Raw genomic sequence first — 25,204 nt, forward strand, 5'->3', positions numbered from 1 at the left:
AAAATTATTACAGCTAAAATTCATCATAATATTTAAATCAATGTTTGGTAGTTGAATTGGTTTTCATGGAAATATTATTACACATAGTGGATTTTTAGTCCTTAGTATATTATTATTCGTACAAATGATACTTCAAATTTCAAACGAATAAGAAATTATAGATACTTTACCTTTTGAGTTGTTGTATCGGATATTAAATTAATTATTTTAAAATTTAAATGTTAATAAAATATTAACATTTCAAATGGAAAATTAAAAAATATATTTTGAAAACATAAAAATTATTATTAAATTTTTGAAATTTAATATATCAAAATAAAATAATTATAAAATATAATAAATTAAAAGTAACATTTAAGTTTTTTTTTTCTTTCTTTCAACAGGTATGATACATGGTAAGAGAAAAATGAGAGCATACACATGTTAAATTATATATAGATAGTCTTTTTTCTTAGGAATCTAGTTCAGTCGGTATATATATAATTATTATTATAATTACATAAAAAAACACAAACTATTCTCTTTACATTAACACTGTCACATCAGAACTAAAATAGATCGATTCGGTGAAGCAAGCAGTCCATTCTCAACATTCACAAGAATATAAATTTTTTAAATTTCTATAAATATTAGTATTTTACAATGATTTTTGCAACGGCCAACAAACTGATTACTGTATATTACATTTTGGGCCTCCACAACAAATTTGACATGCAATCCACATACCAGAAAAGGCATGGGCATCAGCGATATACACGAATCACTAAGGTTTGTAGTATACATCTTACTCAACAATTCATGCAGAAATTACTAATTAAAGAAAGGTGGCTAGCAACAACTAACCCAAACTACACTAAATTCACTCATCCTTGGACTCTTCCTACCACTCCTTTTTTTTTTTTTACCTTTCCTATTGTATTTTCCTCACTTTCGGATATATATAGTTGGCAATGCTCTTGAAACAGTGCATAGACCAAAACCGAACTCAAAAAAATAAAAGATAAATTAAAAATTTTGAAAAAAAATCAATTTATCCTTGTACTGTTCCTTCTTCCCCACCACTTTTTCTTCATTTTCTCAAGTGCGCCATCTTCGCTTCCAAGTTTATTTATAATAACTTTTGTTTCACGCAGTCTTGCCCCATAATCCTTTTTCCAAGCTTCAAACATCTGTTTTAACCTTCTAAGCTCTTGATCTGGGTTCAAACTTGCTTCTACCTGACCAGATTTTACCTCAACCAAGAACTTGGCATCATCACCAAATACTTGACTCCTGTGCTCGAATTCTTCAGCCAGCCGACTTATAACACTTAGACCAGCACTCGTTGATCTTGCCCCATTGCTTTCTTGGCGCCGATGATTGCCTCCCACATCCCAGCTGTAATCCCGCTCATCACTTGCATTAACAGATGTGTCTGAATTTCTTTCAGAGTCATCGATAGCAAGGCTCTTCTTTGCAATGGAGAGGCTAGATTGTAGGGATCTCATTTGTTTCTGCCACACTTCTTCCATGGATTTCATCTTTAGTTCATACTCAGACCATCTGCTCTCATATTGTTGGAGACGTTGATGAAGGATGTCATTTTCCTCTTCTTTCTCTCTAAGGGCAGCTTCAGCCTTAAGTACTCGGCACTGTAATTCGGCCAGGAAAGATGACTTAACCAGAACCTCATCAGACTCTTTCATCTGTTTTGGAGTTCATGATTGTAAGTATTACAAAGAAGGCGCCTTTACAAGCAGAATATAAGAAGTACAAAAAATAAGAGGCCAGATATTATAGTTTCTAAACTATGGCAAAGACAATACCTTCATGTCTCCAGATTTCAAAAATCCAATATTTCCTGAGCATCTTCTGACCAACCAACCACGAATAACTGCAAAAGATAGCTCGAATAAAATTGTGAAAATTTATTTGACAATACACCATTCAAAAGACAGGTGTCCACAATCCAACAAAATATAGCGGTTTTTATGTATAATTTATCTTGTGCTTCATTCCTACAGTCAAATTTAAGAATTTGGAATGAAAAACACTTAGTGCAACAGCACCTATGCTAATTTGTATCCATCATGATTTGCACAATTTAAGTAGAATGTTGATTTCATCTGTTTAAAAAAGACACGGAAACAAGGGCCAATCTTTAAGAAACTGGTGTTCAATCTTTAAAACCCTAATTTGAACATCTATATTCCATACAGCAAAAATTGGTATCATATATCTTAGAATTTATATAGTATAAAACCTTACCTGCTTGTATGACTATTGCAGCATCACTAATAGTCCTCATTCTGTTTCTTGCAAATACTGCTTTGATTTGCTTCTGTATAATAACAGCAGCTCTATGCCTCTTAAGTAAAGCTGAATATGCCTTTCTGGTTTTGTCTCCCCTAATAACTGCATGAATAAGTATTATGTTTCCATTTTGTTATTATACATTTCTGCACAAAAATATAAGGCTTGAAGAATAAGGTAGTGAAAAAGGATATACATGACTGCAAAGTAGTGATTCCTCCCCGAAGATCCTTGAGAGAACGACGTGCTTGGAAACCCCTGAAACAACTTTGGACACGTAAAATGCCATGGAGGGTACGATTTCTAGTATCTTCAAGCACACCAATCTGCAATTCCATCAAAGCAGCATAAATTGGAAAATATTTAAAAAATAAAATCTTATGCTCCTACACCTTTCATAAAGGAAAGGAATAGCAGATATAAATAGAACTATAAACTAGAAATTATAATTCATCATAATACCAAATCACTAAAGCTCAAAGTTTCTTAGTTTAAAAAGTACACGTAGATAATCAAAGATTCTGGGGGATATAAGAAAAAAATTGTATAAAACTTTTAAAAAATTAACATTTATTACCTGCCCTGTCCGGAAAAATAATTTTGTGTAGCCAACTTGATACATCTCCGACAAAATATTAAACTGATGAAGAATTGCAACCGAAACACTAAGTGGATCCTGAGATGCAACATTATCAAGGAGAAAACCATATCTGATTCAATGCACCCAAGCCAATAAGAACAAGGTTAGACACATGCAAAAACACCAGGGCGGAGGGAATGTGGAAGGTGATAGTATTTGAAAGGATATAAATTATCAGTCTTTCTGTCGTTATACCTTCTGGCAAATTTTTGGTGAGACATTCTTGTTGGAAAGCCTGATCTCGATATTCGAACTACTTCCAGGACCCCACAGCATCTCAGCTGTTGCAATACAAGCCCTTGCTCATATGATTCAGGTGATTGGAGATTATTGGGTTTAATGCAGCGAATAAAATGTGGAGTAGTACTCTCCAGTCGTTGCATCAGTTGAAACAATTGACCCTGGACACAAACAGAGGAAATCATTTTAATATCAACTAAAGCGCGATAATATCACTACCTGTGAAAAAGAATATTTAAGTTGCTTTTAGTAGAGGGGGAAGTTGATGATCATCTACTTTTCAAATAATACGTGGTTTAATACACGAGAATTTTTATTCTATTTCCCACCCCACTTACATTTTGCGTCCTACAAAATTACAATATTTGTGTCTGTACCCAATCCTACTTATCAGCTAAAACATGTTACAATAACTATTCATTCAGTAAAATACGTGACATGATTTAATTATTATTCATTCATAACAATTAAAAGAAATACTGAGACAAAATTAAATATTAGTCTGCCAAGGATTTTTGTGATAAATCCACTTAATTGTATAATAATCCATTCCATAAGTGGATTTGGAGGGCAAATAAAGCTTAATTCCATACATTTTTCCCACATTTGATGGAGATTCATAGTAAATACTACTTCCTTTGTATAATATCCATTACCATATAGATTAGTTTAGATTTCAGTGATTTTCCATCTTGATTACATCAAAATCTTGTATTTTGGTTTGGTTGACGTAGGAAGTTCCCAAGGGAAAGAAAGGAAGCAAAGTGATTGAACTGGTTATTGGAGCATTAGCATGTGCACACCAATAGTCTTATGTGCCCAATATGGAGTTGTTTCCAAAGGATTTTGCTTCTGCTACCTCAGTGTGTACTGTGTACACAATTATTATTTTTGTTATGTGCATGTTCCAATTAAGTAAACGTAAAATAGCTATTGGAGTAATAGCATTAACACACCTTTTCTTCACTGTGTAAACATCAATCTTGAATCCTGAAGTGTTACTGTTATATCACCATGTACACACCCTATTTTCATTTTGTACATGCCCGGTGCCTATAAATAGATGTCTTGATCAAATTTTGGCACCTATGTCATTTTTTTAACAGGAATCAAGACACTCATCCTCTCTGATTTTTGGGCTGAGACCTTGTGAAAATAAGAAATTTTATCTTCAATTCATGTTTTGGATTTCCACTTCTCTTCTGTTAATTCTTCTGTTTTTGCTATGTTTTGCTAAATTCTTAGGTAATGGGAAGAAGACTCCCAATTTGAAGTTGAATTCGTGTAATCCAATTCTTGCAATTTCAATCTATGGTTTTTCATGTTCAATTTGATTGTTTGCTTCGCTTCTCATTTTGGTCATTCATAAAGTGATTTTGGGATTTTTCTCACAATTGAAAAATTGATGAATTGTTTGGATCTGAAGTAAACAGCACAATGATTGATTATCAAAGGATTGGGGTTGATAGTTATGTGATCTTTTGAATTCCTAAACCTAATGCATGTCTCAATTGAACTCGCCTAAGGAAATAGGACTTTCGATTAAGAGATAGGTATAATTCCAAAGGGATTGGAATTGACCAAATTTTATGAATTTGATCATCAACTGGGCATTGAAAATTTGAAATCTGAATTAAGAGCATGACTGACTGCATGATATGAGATTTTGAGAGAATGAGTCTCTAATTTTCTGAACTTCACTTGTTTTGAGTGAATTTTCTCATTGTTCATTGGCAATTTTAGTTTCTCACTTAGTGGATACTCATCCATACTCTTCTGAATTTGTTAGTTCAAATAGAGATTCAATTGTGAATTCAGTACTCGAGTTATAATCCTCATGTGAATGATACACGTCTCTATATTACATGTTGCAATTCCATATACTTGCAGATCACACTTCAGTTAAATCTTTTTGTGATAAATGATGTTTCGGATCACTTTATAATTAAGCTAACGTACCTTGAATTTTGTTGCAACACTTAGCTTTTGGGAATCTGCCCCACCTGACTTGTGTAAGGGACCAACTACCGGCTTATCAGACTGAGTGAGCATATGAGATGCAAATATTTGAGGAAGAGGACACGTGCATGAGGATAGAAGTTGGATGGAATCCACGTGCAATAGGTCTCTGTTTTTCTCCAGAAATCCAGTTGTATCATAGGTTACCTGAGTGGAGGAACAAGTAGAACTATCAAACAGTCAGGTCAGATGAGCAAATTAAAATTAATAAGAAATGAGTAAACCCCTACTTATCCTCCTTAAAACCTAGTGACGTTGTTGTCACATTATAAAGATCATAAGGTCAAACTGAATGCCACTGTAAACATATCAACAGATTTTAAATCTTATGGCAATTAAGAATCAGTTTGTATAGAGATATAAACTAATATACTGAGAGGAATACTAGCAACACACTCTTTACTATTGGTTGACTTTGAAACTCTAGTGGGACCCATTAAGTTGGGAATAGGACCACTAAATAAGTATGTCACACATGAATTTCAACCTATACTAAAGAGTGTGTTGACAAGTGTGCACCAAAATTATGTTGCTAGTTGCTAGCATTTCTCATACAGTCATACCTTTAGAACATGATAAGATTAATACCTGCCCAGCATAATGGTGTACAGTAAAGGCTTGGTCTCTTTCTCCTTTGAAGCACGAATTAGAATTCAAATGCTGTTTAAGCTTGTTAGCAAGTGTTAGATCTGTGCCATTTGGGAAAGTGGACTCTTCATCTAACAAGGATAATAAACCCAGTGGCCTCTGCAAATATACCAGAAGTCAAGTATAAGACACAATTCTAGTTTCTAATCATGAATGTCAGAATATCCATGCCAAGGAATAAAAGTGTAGTTGCCACAACAAGAGGGGCACTCCTGGTCATGGGGTCACACTGGTGAAAGGGTGCAGTGGTGGACGAGAAACAGGCCAGGGAAGGTGCTGATACTGTTCCAGTGGAAAAAAAGGAGGCTTCTGTTGGCTCAAAAACTGGCTCAGACTATCGATACCATATTAGGTTTTGAGCATTGTGTCCATAACAGTACACACACATGTATTTATAATTACAGAATAATGATTACAATGACACAGTAATAAAGGTAATTATTCAAATCCCTACAAATAAGGAAAGACTAATTCTACATATGCTAAATCTAATATAAACATGTGCTGCATGTATTACATATGCTACATTACCAATTCGTCACAAATTTACCAAACAGTCGTCAATTAGACATACAGGAATTTTCAACCAAGCTTCAAAATAAATAGAGCTTATTAAAACTAATGTATGAAAAATAATCATATCTTTCCTTTTGAAAATCCAAAGTTGTGTTTCTTTTGCACTGCATAATGTTGATATATACAAATACAAGACATGACAAAATGACAAAAATTTCATTGAGCATATAAGCAATACATATCCTACCAGGCTTAACTGATTAGCTAACATTTTCCCACTGAAATCATTCAATTAACAAGCACACCAGAGATTATGCAGAAAAGGAGTCAGGGGGAACAAAGAAATTTTGGACCTTCTCAAAAAGATTAAGGCAGTCTTGGTTGTCTTCAAATTCAACTTTAGCCCAGTCAATGCCATCTTGAATATATTCCTGAAATCAATCCACGTGCATAAGCAGATGTTTGGCATTCAGAGGTATTCAATAGTTTCTTTCATTTAAGATACAAGGACATTCAATACTTGTTTAAGCATTCAGACTCCGCAGGATCCATACCTCCTGTTCTAACTTGAATAAATGACGATTGAAGTGTTGCTGTAATCTCTCATTTGCATAATTTATGCAGAACTGTTCAAAACTGTTCCTCTGCAGGGATAAAATGCATAGCATCAGTAGAGGCAAAATATCAAACAGGATGAAGATGGTGAGATAAATCATAAATATAAAGAAAGAGGTAGATAAAGTTTAATATAAACATACATTGAAAGATTCAAAGCCGTAGATATCTAGAATACTGATTGATCTGCCGGTACGTCTTTTGCCAACAGCAAGTGATTTATTTATCTGTTCAACCAACCAATCAAACAGGCATGCATATATTGACTTTGCCAAAGCATCTCTTGCATCAATGGCCTGCAAGACAAAAAAAATACTATTTAAGATATTGAGAAAGAAAAAAAATCATCATGATAGTGGCATCATGCACCTTACAAATAAAGTCCAACCAAATCTGTATATTGAGCATAATGATTTACATTATGTTTTGACATCAATTATCTCCCCACCCCCCCAAAAAAAGGGTTAATTTTGGTCCCTGAACTTTTTTAGGTATTTTCTTAGTCCTTAAACAATTTTTTGATTGGTTTTAGTCCCTAAAGTTTTGATCTGTTTTTTAGTCTTTACCGTCAAGTGTAGCCATTAAATGGTGACGTGGCAATTACATTTTGTGGCGTTTTTTTCTAACAGTTAAAAACCTCCATAAATTACTTGGTTGAAACATTTAAAAATTATTGTAATTTCTGATGGTTAAAAACCACCAGAAAATGCTTAACAGGAGCTTAAAAATTTTCCTATGTAAACCACAAATCTTTCAACCTCTCACTTTCTGAAAGTTGTTTCCAATTCATTTACAGCACATAGTATCTTAACAAAATTATACAAAGAATCATCCTATTCAGACTATGAAATAAGCATGCCTCCATGTTTCTAAAAGTTATTACAAAATTAAAAACGTACGCCAGTACTAAATAATCATGAACCATCAAACCCCTACAAACTATCACCCTACTCAGACACAATTTCTTTCTTGCACTAATAATTCCATAGGAAAGACACAACAAAAACAGAGTGTAAAGAATGAAATCAAATTTTAAAAAAATTAAGAACAGCAAAAATAAGAACAAATTTAAACAAATTCTTGGGCCTCTGCAACCGCAACCTCCTCCTCGAAAAGCAATTGCATATTGCAACCTCAACAGAGATGGCGTTCGACCTCAGATCTACAACCGTTCACTCCACTCTCCTGACCTTAAACCACTACCAAACCGAGGCGGCACACCACCAAATGGCCAGATCTAGATCTCGGTGAAACCATCACAGCCTCTCGTCGTACCTGCTTTGCGTTGCTGTTACACCATTGCGACCAAGGGTCATGCGATCTCTCGAAGGCCCAACAACCTTCTACTCCATCAACGTTGATCACACATCACATTAAATTCTCGAACTTGGAGGGAAACAGTGGCATTTAGGGCATTGGGATATGGGGTTGAGAAGGAGAATAAAGGTGGGTTGTAAAGAGAGTGATGAATAAAATCTGTTGAGAAGGAAGCTTGAGAATGCAAAGAATTTGTTAGATTCAGTAATTCTCTACCCTTCTCATTCAATAAAATCTGTTGCAGCAATTTCTGCGTCAAGAAATTGAATGTCCCCTTTCTCTCAACCTTGTATGAAAATTTTAAATGAGTCACTAAGCATTTTGTGGTGGTTTAAACCCCCAGAAAATGAGCTGCAACAAAATATTAACACTTGGTGCTCACAGAAACTTAACAGAAGGACTAAAAATAATAACAGACCAAAGCTTAAGGGGCAAAAAGTAAAAACCTCAAAAAGTTTAGGGACCAAAAAGATAGTTAACCCAAAAAAACAAAATGATGATGGTATGCAGTTCAGCATTCAGAGGTAGACATTATCCTTTTTCTTTTCTTTTGGTAAGTATAAACAGCTATTTCCAGATCATTCAAGGTATTGAGCCTACATTGCATAGATACAGAGACTCTAGAAGGAAATCACTATCTTACAAGTGGTGAAAATGCACAGTAGCAATACCAAGACCCTAAACATGATATGTGTTTGAAGTATCCAATGGGTTTCATTATATCAAGACTAATGGCCCCATGTATGCATGAATTGTTCATATTTAAATGCTGAATAGAACTCCCAACAAGAAAAATAAAACAAGATGATGTTCATCACCAACAACCTTCTTTTCATTTCCTTTTTCTTCAAATAACAAACTAAACAAATTGCCATATGCACTGAGGAATGCAGTACACCTTCATTTTCCCAATATTTCTAGTAACTAGAAAGTTGCATTTTTTCCATCCATAATTTCAGGCCAACATTTCTAGTAACAGAGTGGTCATTTTACCTGTGATAGCGTCAACTTTTGGACAATATTATCATTACCAACTTTCATTTTGCGAGTTGATAGTGTCAACTTGAGATCTTCAATGCTACAGCCAATTAATTTAGCTACATGGAACAGACCTATAAGAAGCAAAAAAAAAATCATTTTTAAATAAAGTATTGAATAACTTGAAACACATGAAGGTGTCTAAAACATGTTCAAAACGTATGTACCAAAAATTAGACATCAAACACACCATATGTAAATAAAAGTCATCAGATGAAAATGAAAACAAGTCACAATTACTAAATTTTTAAATGATAAGTTCAGTGTGAAGGACCGATTGTCCTAAAACCTTAAGATGTAAGGTAATGGATCAGGAATTTCTTTATAACTTGTATCTAACGCACTCCCTCGCGCATGGTCCTTCAGGCTAGAAGCTTTGACAATGCACAAGTCCACCTTATCTTGTGCTGAAATTCAAATTTTATTTAGAAGAATAGGGGTGGCCAGGATCAAACTCCTGATCCTAACCACTTGATCATAGGCTCTCTAATACTATGTTAAAATTATATGATTTAGGAGAGAAACAAAGAAAAGAGGAGATGGAGACTCTAAATAATAAGATATCAAATTGATAGTGTAATGGTATCATATTGATAAAGAGCCTACTTTATATTGTTATTGTTGAAATTATGGGGTATTAGGTATAGAGAGAGGAAGAGAGATAAAAGAGAATGAAACTCTGAATTAATATTAACTGAGATGTACGAAAATGTGTTGATATGTTGATGTGTTCAATAATATGTTCATAATACAATTAGGTAGACGTGTTCAGTAGAGGCTCTGGAAATTTCTTACCCTCATCTTCTACAGCTTGAACATGATTTTCATTATCAATCACAGTAAATGATATGTTTCCTAACCATAATACTGCAGCAAGCATTGCAAATACATTCTCCTGGTCTTCTTTACTAATGTGGACAACATCAAGGGCTTCCTGGAAGTTGGCAATAGTATATTCAATTTTGTGTCAAACTATCATTTCAAAATCAATCAGTCCAATCAAGCAGAAGTAAGTAATCATTTAAGAGTCTATGAAGGCAGATCATCTTTAAACTACAAAGATAGTGTACCATGACTGTACGAAATTCTTCTGCATCATTAACACCAGTAATTGAATAACAATTGCTCTGCCTCAGATAATTATAGTCTTCTGCATTTTGTAGGTTTAGCTTCCCTGAATTACAAATCAAACAAACAATGAAATAGAAAGTCAAATAGACAAGAACACAGAACATTAAATGTTACAGACAAGATGAACACGAGAATACAAAGCTTATGTAAGGCAATGTTCTAATTTCTAATTATTTTGATAACGCTATCAGTATTCTTGTAACTAACGAGATCAAAATGCCTAATTGAAAACATAAAATAAAAGTTATTGAATTAACAATTAAGCAAGAGGGAACTAGGTACATGTTTGGGTTTGGTAGTAAAAAGTTTATTCTAAAATGATTCTTATCAAACAATTTTTTTTATCAGCGAAAATATGTATTATATATTATATATACTGTAAATAAAGCTGTATAGCACCAGCGGTGCTGGTATACACAGCCCTTAGGCATCCCACCTCACAAAATCCAGAGAATCTTAACAAATACATTTGAGATGTATAATAGAAAGATTCTTTGGATTTGTCACTGAGTGAAAGCCCCCACCTCAAAAAATATTCCCACAACAAAAAATTACCCCTGTTTCTTTTCTACCGCACTCCTCCCCTTACAAAATTCATTCTAGCATTACTACTCCATACTTGGAATGGGACATTAAAACCGTTTTCCAGTGCCTTCATCCACAACCAAATGAAGAACATTGCATCATTCAGTACTGTTTCCCCTTGGAATTCCCGGTTGTTAAAATTGCACTTGTTCCTATGACGCCAAATACACCATGTTACAGCAGCCCACAACACCATCCACCTCTGCCCATCAATTCTGCCGCTTTCACAGTACCAATGCTGCAGAAGAAAGCCCAATCCACGAGTAATACTCCTGCCATATATCTCTTACCCTTTCAAACAAATTAATTGTAAAAGAGAACTTCTAAAGTTTTGCACTTGGAATGATATTGGCCGCATTGGACATCTGCCATTGTTTGTGGGTTCAATTGGAAGATTTTCACAGTTCATAGAAACTATTTGCATCAGCCCCGAAGAAAAAAGTGATTTCTCCATCAACAATATAGAGACTTAACAATTGTCCACAATCAATATGCAACAAATATATTAGCAGAAGTGAAATAGGTTATAAGCTAGTAATTACCCCTGAGAGATGGAGGTGCACCAGCACATAGCTGATAAAATATATGATATGATCTTTCCCCTTCATTGCATTGGACTACTCTAGACTGTTCACATACCAAATAAAATTAGTGTCAACTGATGTAACGAGAACACAATGTAGAACATAAAACTGTTAGAATTGTAATATAAAACCGTTCATGTGTCTCCACCTAAAAGTTTAAGCTTTTGGGATAGATGATGCATGAAAAAATTAGCTCTGAAGAAGAAGAATTACCTTTTCAAGCAAAACTGTTTATGGTCATGCCAGGAGAATCGCGTAGTGTCAACACATAGATGCAAACATTTAACATTCTGGTTAGTTGCAAGCTTTTGGTGGGAACAAGGACACATGGTTCCAACCATTAAAGAGAATAAACTTACAAGTTTGAATATTAGCACCGGAGATTTTTCCAGTTTCACTGAAGTGAATCTCAATGAGCTTTCCCTGTCACATATTCAACCAAATTATGAGAACTTTCAGCATCAAAACAATATGAGATCACAGCTTAATATAAAGAGAATCACAACTAGAAACTGACAGCAACCCATATTACTAAATGGATTAAACATCAATAACCAAAGTAGGTAATTGGCATAGGCCTAAGTTTGGGAAAGTGTAAAAAGTGCTAGAGGTATTAGGCCAAAAGGAAGGGACAGAAGTATGTGAAGGAAGTGGGAGGGTGCTAGTCAGTTAGACATTTAGGAGAGAGAATTGAGTTGAGGAATATAGGGGGGAATCTGATAGGGGATTGCATGAATTCATTCTGTTAGTTAAATCATGACAAAGGAGTGTCTTTGCATGAAGCTTAAGTTTCAGGGAGATTTTTTATCTTCTGAGGGTCATCCATTCTCTGTTTTATCAATATCATACTTGAATAATACTACACACATTCACATATATCAACTATTTCTGTGACTGAAAGTGGGGGAATGTAGCAGCAATTCACAAGAATGGCAATTTAAAGAATTAGCATCACAAGTCAGGAATCTTACAAAACGACTTGAGTTGTCATTTCTCAATGTTTTTGCATTGCCAAAGGCTTCTAGTATTGGATTAGTCTTTAAAATCTCATACTCTATTCCACTTCCACCGCCAAGGGCAGCCAAGTACTGCATTGCTATTTTTGCTGTCTCAGTCTTCCCTGCTCCACTCTCCCCACTGAACATGTACATGATAACTATTATTATAGGTCCCAATTCAAGCACAATACACAATTAAGGGGCACACAAGATTAAGGAACACCAAGAAAGAGCTTGTCATTAATGAAAAAATCTGCAGACAGCATGAAGAAGCTTTTACATCCATAAAAATAAACCCAAAATGGAAAAAAGAGGAAGTTTTTTTGTTCAATATCCAGTAAATTGGGAAAGTACCTCCATTATACAAAAGTTAAAACATCAACAATGATAGATGAAAAAAAGACAGAAGAATTGAAGCAAGAAACACCCCAAATAACAGAGACAGAGTGGGTCTACTATATTAAAGAAAAATTCTGCAACTCAGGCATTTAAAAGTCAAAACCAAATGCATATGTATCTTGGCACTTAAAACTCAGCTCGGCTCAAGGTTAATTTTGATGAGTTCGTATTTAAAATTAGACCCGTTTCATTTTGAGGATGGGTTCATGTTATGCTTCAAGTCGCCCCAACCCGATTTAGTACCTATATTCTCCAAGTTTTTTGAACAAATGTGTATTAATGATAAAACCTTTTTATTTAATAGACAATATTTTGTAATATATTATATACTATATTTATAATATTATTTATTTTAAAATACATATTATAAAATATATCTTAATTTAATTTTTATACTTCTTTTATTCTAAGATTTAACTATACATAATGTAAAATTATAGTACGTTAAAAAGACGGGTTGACCCAGTCTTGTCCCATATATTTGGGTCTTGATCAGGGATGGGGAGGGTTCAAGTTCAAATAAAAGACCCCAATTAAATTTCCAGGTCGGGTAGAGACAAACATAATCCCCATCCCTTGCTCACCCTTGATGGGGGGAACTTCCTACATGGAAACTATAATATTATTTAATATGGACAAATAAACTTTTTGGAAAAATGAGGATTAAAGAAATGGAATTAAAACAATTAACTGTTCAAGTGGTTACTTATTAACCACTCTAAATATTGCTAACTGATTTAGCAGTTAATTGTTGCTAAACTGTTGGAAAGTATTTTTTTTTACCAAAGTTTCCTTTTTTATATGTTCCATACAAATTTGTGGGACTATCCCCTCACTTGATCCAGAATAACTTCCTGGGGAAATTACCAATCCGAGATTCAGAGTAGCTTTTAGAAATAAAGTTATTTAGTTAATCATCCAGAAATGAACTGTAGACAAGAATGAATGTTCAGAATATACTTGAGACCAGTATAAAAGTTTAAATTAAAGCAGCTTATAGAAAAGAAATTAACTACAGTTTGTCTTACCAACTGCTCAAAAAATTCAACAAAAAAATTACTGACCTTATAATTATAGATTGATTGACTTCATCTGGAAAACAGAGAAAGAGTCAGAGCAAGTTCTTGCTTAAAACAAATGGAAGTGGTCTTAAACTCTAAACTTTCATCTATAAATGTAAAATAAGGAAATAAAAAGTTACCTCGTATCATTTCTCGGATGGCCGTGTCTGTTATTGCATATACATGAGGGCTTTCAATTGCTTTACGCTTGTAGGCTTCAATATAATCATTACCATATAGAGGAACTTTCTTAAAGGGATTTATAGCAACCAAAACAGGCCCTGCTTTTGTCTGAATTGTACATAGTTATACACATAAATACATTAGAAGTTATGATCAAGAAACAAATTGATGAGAAAATTTTTAAAGAGACATAAAGACTTACATAAATCATGTTTTGATTGTATCTATATTGCAGGTTGAATAAAACTGACGGCTCATTTAAATAACTAAGTTGCATGAGGTCATCCACTCCATCAAGGATATCAGGATTTGCTGGTACTAAACTTTCTTCTTTCACTTTCAAAACCTATAATAAGGCCCACAGGGAGAGGGGAGACTGCATAGTTAGTAAAGCCAAAAATGCACCACTCTTGAGAAATATTGTAATTTATCTTACCTTCCCGTCAAACAGTGAAATGATAGATTCATTTCCAGAAGTTGTTATTATCTTCCCCAGCTCCCAATTCCCATTCGGAAGTTGAAACCAAGACTGAAGTTTCTGAAATAGTGAACTTCATCAGTAAGGACAAGACAAAGCAAATTATAAACTATGTAGTATTGATCTATAACTCAAATAAACTAAAAAGATATGTCTTGAATTGTTTACATGGCATTCTTCACTGTTTTGACATTTTTATAAAAAAATTTAGTGAAAGCACTGATAGAATTACATGACATTCCCCCATAAAACAAAATACATGGAAAATCATTAGACAAAGAGAAATAGAAATAACAAGTCATATGCTTTTGTTAGCAAATAGAACAGAGGAAAACAACAAACAGTGGCAAGTATTTAAATTTAAATAAATTATTACTGATTACCAAGACACTCTCAGCAGTCAACTGACAAGAGATGTAAGGAATTGAGTCAATAAAATGAAAAATGTCAAGAGATTGAATAATGACTCTACTTCAATTTTCACACCACAACATAGGGATATTCTATCAAAAACAAGGCTAAGTTTAAGGTATAGAAGAAGACAAATGAGACCACGTGATGACCACTATCATTTAGCTTCCAGATTTATTGCATCAAAAATATTGAAATGGAAATAAATATTCCATTTATTTAAACACTATCTTTTAAGGCTATTCTATTACCCCAGCCAAGTGAGTTTGTTAGCACAGACACAGGAATAAAGAGAATTCTCTCAAACAAAAAGTAATTGATACAGAAATTCTTATAGATGTAACTTCCAAACTAATAGAGGCTTCTCTAATGCAACTTTTCTGTAGCTTTCTTAACTAACTACTGCTGCAAAAGCTAAAAATAAACAATAGTTTCCCATCAGTTCTTTCTAATCCTTAATATCCTACAAAACCCATCAATCTGATTGAACATTTAGAAGTAAAAAGCTTCAAAGCCCAATGATACAGGTACCAAAAAATTGTCAAATAGTTGAAAATAATTGTCTTACCTAAGAAACATGTTGAGGCAGGACAAAAAGAGGCCAAATATAATGGTTTTTTATGATTTTATAGTGATTTCATAGGGAATTATTTAGAGGTTTTAATTAGTTATTTTACTACACAATAAGGTGCATCCAGTAGATTAGTATGTTATTAGGATTTTTGTTGCTTCCTGGTACAGTGGTACCCATGGATTCTTAGTTCTCTGTAAGATGCCTAGATCAATATCTAGCCCCATCTGTCATCCCTTTTGACCTGCCTGTGTTTAAGATGTACTTTCAACATTCAATTGATTTTGATCATGATCCAAATCTGATACCCAACCAAAACTTGAACTACAGAATATGAACTTTCCTACCATTATCTCTCCATCTTAGATAGTCTGTATTAAGTATCTCTTTTACAAACTAACCTCAAATTTCAATAAGATGTTCTGCTACTGTTGCCAGTCAGTATTCATGACTTTGGAAGCACACTCTTTAGTGCTTATGGTAGTACATCAATACATCTATACTAAAGGAAAGATGAAACTACTCCACAAAGTTATGACTTATGAGTACTCTGAAGCTCCTGAACCCAATTGTAAAAGACCATATAAAAAATAATAATAAAAAATATAAATAATAACACACAGAAAACCCAGACAAAAGTTAACGTCCAAACTTCCAAATAAAAAGATTTTAAAAAAATCCATCAACTTATTGAACATTCTTCTAGAAAAATCAAGTTATTATACAACTGAATTAAGTATATCACAATATCCTTAAGCAATTTCAAAATACAACATGAGATTAAATTGAAATCCAAAGCCAAAAGTTGTAAAGTACCTTCTTTGAAGCATAAGGTGTTGTATCACTCCACCTGCGTTCCCTAGAGGACATTGAAATTGATGGGAAGGGCAGAGGAACAGATTCTAAGTCTTCATCAGCAATTGATGGCCTGTCTTCTAACGACACACCTTTTCTGCTGTACGCCAAGTCCTCACCGTAAACACCCATGTCACCAGCACAGTTCTGAGCTTCCTCAGCAACCTCCCCTATCAAAGCATCATTTTCTGGACTACCTGATCTGATCACATCATTGCTTCTGAACTTAGCATCTCCATGGTTTTCCATTAGACCAGCAGTCGGATTACCAGAAGTAATCTTGAACTTGGGAGGCAATGATTTGATAGGGTGGAGAGCAGGCAGGACCTTGGATGTTGCAGACATTTTCCCTTAAATAGCTCTGCCAGCCACAAGCCCACAACACTACCAAGAATAAGATAGATTTACAAATTGCTGGGGCAAACAAATAGATAGATTCTCTATCAAATAAAAAAAAAGGGGGTTCTTTTTTTCAACCAAAAGTGTCTCTCAAACTTTTTAACAAGGCCCCATTGAATGGCTATATCAGATAAACATACATAACATAATGGAGGGGGACCAAAGCTCAAGACACAGACTCTACTACTCTCTCTAGTGTTGTGTTGTGCTCATTCCTTAAAATTTGTCATTCACACTTTCAACCTCATCCTCTGTAAAATTCAAAACCATCAATTTAACAAAGCTAAACCTTCAATTTAACCGAACCTAAAACCTACCCGATCTGACACTCAAACACACCTTTCAAACTTCAAAAATTAAAAAAAAAAAATTAAAACTAAAAATGCTGCTGCACCAACAGATCCTCCAATTTCCTGAAACACGACTTAATAATAATAATAATAATAATAATAATAATAACAATAATAATAATACCGAAAATTCGATTTCCTCTAATTCTTGACTTGAGAAAGCAGCAAGAACACACAGGAACTTGAAAACGAGCTGAAATGCCTCACTCAACAATTCAACATCACAATTCTGAATTCATTTCACGTTGTGAAAGCATTTGAGTAAAGCAAAACAAACACGCAACCGAGAAAAAGCGAAGCTTGGAAAAAGCAACTAGTCAAGTATGTTGACCGATCCAGAAGCCACAGCAAATGCTCTGTCAGGTAATTAAGCAGATGAAGTTTGTGATCAACGTGTGAATGAAGCAGAAGAAGAAGATCTTGTGTTGTGTTGCAGAAGAAGAAGAACTGAGTGAGAAGTTTCAGTTTGAGAAGAGAAGAGAACAGAACAATCTCAAAAAAAAAAAAAAAAGAATTTGAGAGAGAAAAATGAGTCCTGAGTCTGACAAAAGGGTTGTTTGGTTTCCGAGAAAGTTGAGAGAGAAAAATGAAAATAATTTGCTAACCATCCACGCTGTGTGGAGATGAACCAGCTTTTCTGCTTTCCTTTGCTTTTAAAATTCAACATAATAATCATAAATCATAAATAAATAAAAAAATACATAAAGTAAGAAGAAGAAAAATAAAATTATATGATAGTAATACTACGTAGAATTTTCCTTTGACTATAAACGAGTCTAATAAATGTGGCGTGGTAAAATAGTAGTAACTCAGCTTTTTAAATTTACGATTAATTTTCCTGTAAAAAAAAATACGATTAATTTATATGTTCATTACATTCTTCTTCTCTTTATAGTTTTAATCATTGAAATTTAATTTTTCTGTGCAATTTGATGCCACTAGTTTAACCGTATAATTTTGGTTTATCCATTTAACTCTTATTAACTTCAATGTCCAATATTTAATATATTATACATTAAATATTAGATATAAAATATTAAATATTAAATATATACCAAAACCATATAGTTGAAATAAGAGAAGTTTTAGTAACACTTTTTATATACTTGCAGTAAAAAAGAATATACTTTTTCTAGGCATACTCTACCATTATTGAATAAAAGTTATTGAAAAATAGAAAAAAATAATTGTTAAATAAAAAATAAAACCCACATAAATTTATAATTTTTAATAAATTTTAATTAATAAAAAAGAGTGTGCTTAAAAAAATTATTGTTTGCATTTCTCTTAAAATAATATCAATTAAATTGAAAAAAATCAACATTAATAAGATGAGAAAAAAATGAAATTAAGCCTTAATCAATTATAATTTGATGGAGTTATATACTTATGTGCATTTAAATGATAAATGACGTTATCTTTTATATGTGGGGGTTTTGTGGCATTTAAATTTTGCGGGCTTTTTCTTTTTGCCAACCAATTTTGAATTTTGAAACAAAAATTCAATGCATGCATAGCGTCTTATGGTGGAGCCACGAGTACATTGACGAAACTAGCCCTATTGAGCTTGACTTTTAATTGGGATTTGGGGAAAGTTGTTAGTTAGTAATAGTGCCACACAGGCACCGTCCTACATTAAATGACAAAAGAATTCACTAAATCAAATAAAACATAAAAATATTACTACTAGATTATTAGTATCAAGCTAGCCAAGAAAAGTAGGCTAAATAAATTATTTGTTCCTAAAATTTGTAATTATATAGACTGTTGTTTGCTTGTGTAATGGACTTATTTTTAAATTTAATTAATAATTTGGTAGGACTTCCCTCTTATCAAACCTACTGTGCTACTTTTGTTTAAAAAATGTAAAATATGAAAAAAATAATATTATTATGTCTCCGTCGAATAACAATAAAGTGTGAGATCACCAATAATTCGTAACGTAAGTCATATGTTACATCATGTATTTATTTTTTTTGGTTAATTATTCTCTATCATAACAAGAAATATTTCCGGAAAATGTTGAAAATTTGTATTTTGAGCTCAAAACATTCCTTTTTTTTTCGTTGTTTGCAATATTTGCGATTGATGCTCATATACAACAGTTGATGAAAATACACAACTATCATGATATTAACTTGAAATTAATTTATAGTGTTTATAGTTTATTTATAAATAAAAAATGAGTTGTGTGGCTAAAGTATGATCACTTGTACATTTTTAATATATATATATATATAGGTTGGTGAATTATTCCATTGCTTTACAGTCCGGAAAGTATCAATTCTTTTCCCATTAAAAAAAATTATCTTGATAATTTAGCATCAAGAATGTTGGAATGAAAGAATCACGAAATGAATGAATGTTATATACAAATGTAGGTTTAGCATATAATTTGTAAAGAGATTCCGACCGAAAATATATATGTTCATATACACTGCTGACAATTTTTCTCTCTCAATTATATTACTTATTTTGCTTTATATTTTCTTTTTTCTTTTATATCTATCTAGTGATTTAAAAAAAAAATCTAGATGTATAAATATGATTTCTCATACGTTAATTTAGGTGGCAAAGCACCACATTTTTGTGTTGAAAGAAGAAAAAAAAAATACTTACCACATATCTCAAAGCAATTTTGTAATCGGACACAACTAATTAATGTATTAAAGTTAATTTGTCAAAATTAATTTCTTTACTAACTATGACACGTTTTAAATATATTTATAAAAACAAAATATATAAATATATAAATATACCTCATGTCATATGCTGGATTGTTTCTTTTAATTATCTACTTTTACGAATATATTTTCATTTCTTACTTTTAAACTTATATTTTCTGAGATGAAAATTATTCTATTATTCCAAAGTCATGAAAAATTATTACAAAAACCCCATATCATATCTTTTTTATTATTAATTACAAGATAGGATGCAGCCATTTCGTAATTTTACTGTAGCTATCCTGTTCAAAAACTCGAAATGCAAAATTATGTTTTTACTAAAAGTAAAAGTTCGCAAATAAAGTATTTTTCAATTTTCTCTACATTTTATGAGTTAATATAATGAATAGATCACATATAACTTTTTTGTTATTTACTTATTATATATGAGTTGTTTAGTTCATAAAAAGTATCCCCTTCATTTTTATTTTTTTTCTAAACAATCATTCTTCATATATATATGCATAGGAATTATACATTTAAAAAATTAATGATAAGGTAATTTACTTAGTTTATTTTATTAATAAAGGAGTAAGAACTGTAAAGGGAGAAAAAGAAAAAGAAAGAAATGTAGGAACTCAAGTGAAAGAAAAAAGCAACATGTTTGACGGATAAATAAGGTAATATGGCCAATTGGGCATAGCAAAAAGAAAAAGGATTAATTTATAGTAATATATTGTTATTGTTATGAATGAATATTATTTTAATGACAATGAGAAAGATGATTAGGTTTCACTAACACAAATACAAAAGGTGGAGGGAGTCAAAGCACGTTGGATTCTTTTGAATTTTAGCCGTTGGATTGGGATCAGAGGGCTATAGATGAAGTTAATGTGGAAGTGCAGACACGTGATTGCCTACGCCGGCAAGTGTTAGCTGCGTAAGGTGTAATGCACTTATACTGTCCCCTTCTCATTGTGCTTTTGCTCAATGGGTCCCATGCTCACACCAGCCAATCACAACCCTTTCCTTTCCTCTTCAACATTAATAATAATGTTTTGTTATTATTTTATTATCTTAATCACCCAAAAACTATAAGAAAACCAGCCAAAATATGACATGCTACGAAAAATATGGTCATCGTAATAATAACGTTTCTTATTCAAGTTCATAAATTTGGTGTATCCCTTGGTCTTATCCTTTGTTTGAAATGAAAGCAAAGAGAAGAAAAATAAATAAAATGATATAAGATCAACGACTCTTTCTCTCTCTTAAAAAACACTCGAAGTGTTTTTTCATTAAATTATTATAATTATCCTATTGTTTCTTGCTTTATAACTATTTATGTTTCTTTTCTGTTTGCAAACATAAATTTTGGTAAGTTTTTTAACCATCATGAACAAGCAACACAGGAAAAAATAGAATGGCTTTGTTTTCTTTCAAGTATCATCGTTGCCTCATTTTCAAGCAAAGAAAAGAATTAAGGATCAAATTGTTTACAAGTTTTCAAGGTTATTGGGTCAATTTCATATGAAGGAAGGCTTTACTTAATGGGTTTCCTATTAACGTAGATAGACTATTTAGCCTTAGATGAATCATTGATGCTAGTCCTAGTGATACAAGCTATATACTTAGGACACAAATTTTTCTTCTTTAATCTTCAGTATTCAACCCTGACTTTATAGCTTTTTTCTTCTATTTTTAGCTTTGACTTGACATGTGTTTAGAGTGTTTTACTTATTGACTTTATCCTCATCAAAACTTAGCAGCAAAACTTAGGTAGATCCTCTTTTTAAATGCTTGGAAGTTTCACAGTTCAGGAGTCATGATTTCAGTTTTCCCTTTAATGCTTACAATAACAAATAGTTAGTATTTTGTAATGATCATGGGTAATATTAAGGGTTGTTTAAAATGAAACAAAAAAAATGGATCACTACTATGCAAAGATGACTTTTTTCATCGATTAAAAATGATGTTTTCCACGGGTTGTACGCTTGTTATAGGAATTTGGCTTGTTTGATATATTTTAATGAATTTATTTATTTCTTAAAATAAAATTGATTGATTTTTAATTCCTCATGTGTTTGTTAGTCCTTTTATCATGAAATTTATTTCATGATATGTGATTTAATTTTTACAAGTCTTGATTGAATTCCTTGAGTGGTATTGGATTTATTTAATTTGGTTGATTCTGTGTGTTGTTTGAATTTATTTAAATTAACATGTTAATGTTAGTTAATTAAAATATGTGATATGTTAATTTATTTATTTTGATTAAGTGTGTTAATTGATGGATATGTTTTGAATTAGGAAATTATGAACCCAAAAAATAGTAAATAACATGGTTAATTGGGCTTAGAAATTCAAATCTGTCAGTTAGAGGGAGTGTATTTAACAGAACAAGAGGTGAAACAACAACTAGTGGCCTTGTGCTATTTGATTCTCAAATAGCAAGTTGGAGAGGGGTACAAACAGTGACAGATTGGGATGACATATGTTTTTAGCCCAATAAGCCACCAGGCAGATTTAGGGATACTTGAGAGAAATAATGTAGATGGAAATGGAAAAAAGAGAGCGAAAATAAGTGAGAAATAAAATGATAAATTGAGTTGTTTGGTTGAAGAGCAAATATAGAAGAGTAAAAATAGTACAAGTGGATTCCACTATTTTAAAATTTATTTCCACCTTATTTTTCCTTTATCAAACACCCAAATATTAATATTATTTAATTTTTTTCCATCCTCCCAATCCATCTATCAAACCAAATACAAGCTAAATAAATGGAAATTGGGCTTTTTCTTTCCTACAGACTACCCCAAAAGTCACTTTTAGTGGCCATTACTATGTCCTTTACTTGCTACATATTATTTAGTGGCATTTATACCGGAAGCTGGTAAATACCCTTTTAATGGCCACTAAACTAAAACTTTTTGCTGGCACTTGCTCTGGCCATTAAAGTGGCCACTGAAGGTAGTTTGACAATTGCTCTTTTTTCACCTATTTGTCAGCCTTTAGTATTGCCCGTAAAAAAAAAAATACTAAGATACAAGTCAAGACATGTCAATTCAAACTTTCATAGGCAGATCCTTGTAATGTAAACATGAAACTCAAAAGACATGGTATATATTGAAAGAAGGTAAAATCTTGAACATCTTCATAGTGCATTGAACTCAATGCTTCAGGATTTTCCTAAGCTTAGACTATAAAAAAAATGGGGAAAAACAGGTTCCAAATCCTTGTCATGACAGAGCAAATAACTGCAAATCTAATGTGATTGAAAAACTCATATGATTCTAAGTCTAATAACAAGTGTAACAATGGTCACAATACAAAACATAGTTTGAAAAAATTGCTTCAACTCTTGATCAAGACAAAGTCTTCGATAGCCAACTTCACTGTTTGAAGAGGAATCACTCAGCTAGCCATCTTTATCATTTAATTTTCTTGACCTATTTTTGCTTCCCAATTTTCATTCACATTGCCCATCTGTATTTCCATAAAAGTAAAGCAATATCAAAACAATAATAATTAAATGCACAACCTTTAATATTTAGTAATAACCAGCTTACTGCAACAATCAGTATGCAAAAATGATGATGACAGTTTCATATGAACAAAAAAACACAAAAAGCAATAAATTAAGACATAACAAATGTAATAAATTAATTTATATGAAATAAATTACGTGATATAAAAATTAACCAACTATAAATAAATAAGCACCTTCTATGGAAAGAATGAAAAGTGCCTCTGCTGCTATTCTGCGAACATTTTCATCATTTCCTTTTCTAACAAGCTTCAACAAGGAAGAGATGTCACCAAGTTGGACCATACTTTGCTTATTTTTCTCAGCAATTAAAATTTGTTTCTTAGAGATGCATATTGAAAGAATTTAAATAGGTAACAGATATGGAAAACCTGTTTTCACAGTCACAGTAGGATTTGATTGTAATTTTGTTATCCTATTTGCATTGCCACGAGAAGGAGCTGCTGATCAGAAATGAAAAAAAATATGAAACATACATGTTTGTACACCAAGCATGGAAAAATATAAATTAGAGTAAAAATATCAGTTCAAGCAACAAAAATTGCCAGTATAAATATCAGTTTGTCATCACCCATACTTCTAATTTTATGATCCAAGTTGCCTCCAACTTTTCCCCAACCACTAGAATGATTTGAATCATAAGCAATTTCATTCTTCTCCATTGAAGCACCCCATGAACAGTTCTGATTTGAAGTACTTTTAGTCTCCCAAGCAATAACTTCTACACCTACACATTACAACAAAACAAGGGAAATGATGAACAAGTAGTTAACTGGAAACAAAGACATGCATGTGCTAAAAAATTTATGTACTACAATCTATATCTTTCGAACTAAAAGATGTTGACTTTAAAGACAATTCAAAATTGTCCTAGAATGTGTTTTTTCTAGTAGTGGTGGTTACCCGTTCATGCACTCACATACAAAAATATATGTGAAAATGGTCAAGTTATTCCAAGAGTAACTCAAAGAGTTATCCTCACTGGTAACATAAAAAATGAGTTACTTGTTATAATCATTAGATTAAAAGAAAATGAAAAATGAAGATGGAAAGTAACTTTTAAAGTTTCATTAATTTAAAGTTATTTGATCTCTCATCTCTGTCTCTCTCTCTTGTGTGTGTATATATATATATAGAGAGAGAGAATAATCAATAATTGTGTGAATTAACTTGTGTGAGATTGTTCTTGCTTAATTTAAAATTAAAAATTTTAAAAGACAATTTTCTTAAAATACATCCAAGGTATAGCTTGTTGCGTATTCCTTCTAATGAGTGTACATACGTTAGCAAATACTTATATGTGTGTGTGCAAGTACATTAAAATTTTGTACTGCCTTATGCAACTTAACCATTGAGCACGTGGATCAACCAACCCGAGATTGTTTCAAGTAGTCTCAAGTTCAAGTGTTAGATATGCAACTACTTGGAGAGAATTTTGTTACTTATAGTTGTCTTACTCAATTCAAGTAGGATTTTTTTTATGCATGAGGATACTTGTGGCCTACACAAAAAACCAACTTAAATATGAGTCATATCCAAAATTAGTACATCTTTCATAATTTTAATCTTTTAATTTATAATTATTAAATTATGTCCAAATTTAAAGTATTCATAAATTACACAAAATACTGTTAATTACATTAATAATCAATATCATTGGA

The 25,204-nt window shown here is 32.3% G+C and overlaps 1 protein-coding gene and 1 long non-coding RNA gene across 3 annotated transcripts; both read right to left on the reverse strand.

Moving 5' to 3' along the window:
- Positions 1-592: 592 nt before the first annotated feature.
- Positions 593-17,955, reverse strand: LOC100781736 (myosin-21). Of its 2 annotated transcripts, none has more exons than XM_003556544.5 (24): positions 17,455-17,955; positions 16,543-16,942; positions 14,703-14,804; positions 14,469-14,612; positions 14,224-14,374; positions 14,087-14,114; positions 12,597-12,762; positions 11,985-12,048; positions 11,839-11,852; positions 11,584-11,668; positions 10,396-10,499; positions 10,121-10,259; positions 9,281-9,399; positions 7,114-7,266; positions 6,910-6,999; positions 6,709-6,786; positions 5,780-5,938; positions 5,132-5,338; positions 3,128-3,333; positions 2,870-3,002; positions 2,489-2,618; positions 2,248-2,394; positions 1,806-1,873; positions 593-1,685 (listed from the first exon to the last, which is right to left on the reverse strand). In XM_003556544.5, exons 2-24 carry the CDS (start codon positions 16,924-16,926, stop codon positions 1,026-1,028), a joined length of 3,531 nt encoding a protein of 1,176 aa, XP_003556592.1. In that variant the 5' UTR covers positions 16,927-16,942; positions 17,455-17,955; the 3' UTR covers positions 593-1,025. The 2 variants fall into 2 exon arrangements, with proteins under 2 accessions (XP_003556592.1, XP_014628205.1); XM_014772719.3 differs by having other exon boundaries at positions 16,543-16,965.
- Positions 17,956-23,122: 5,167 nt separating this feature from the next.
- On the reverse strand, positions 23,123-23,964 carry LOC121174249 (uncharacterized). Its single transcript, XR_005890170.1, has 3 exons — positions 23,915-23,964; positions 23,720-23,792; positions 23,123-23,482 (listed from the first exon to the last, which is right to left on the reverse strand). It is a non-coding gene; the product is annotated as an uncharacterized lncRNA (long non-coding RNA).
- Between the last annotated feature and the right edge of the window lie 1,240 nt (positions 23,965-25,204).

Source organism: Glycine max, chromosome 20, assembly GCF_000004515.6.
Source record: "Glycine max cultivar Williams 82 chromosome 20, Glycine_max_v4.0, whole genome shotgun sequence".
NCBI classification, from domain to species: domain Eukaryota; kingdom Viridiplantae; phylum Streptophyta; class Magnoliopsida; order Fabales; family Fabaceae; genus Glycine; species Glycine max.

Excerpts from the sequence above, each read along its gene's own strand:
- LOC100781736 (XM_003556544.5), bottom strand. The coding sequence starts at position 16,926 with ATGTCTGCAACATCCAAGGTCCTGCCTGCTCTCCACCCTATCAAATCA. Across the intron at positions 5,339-5,779 it reads TACACCATTATGCTGGGCAG|GTAACCTATGATACAACTGG; the intron begins GTATTAATCTTA and ends TCCTCCACTCAG. Across the intron at positions 2,395-2,488 it reads AATCACTACTTTGCAGTCAT|TTATTAGGGGAGACAAAACC; the intron begins GTATATCCTTTT and ends TTATTCATGCAG.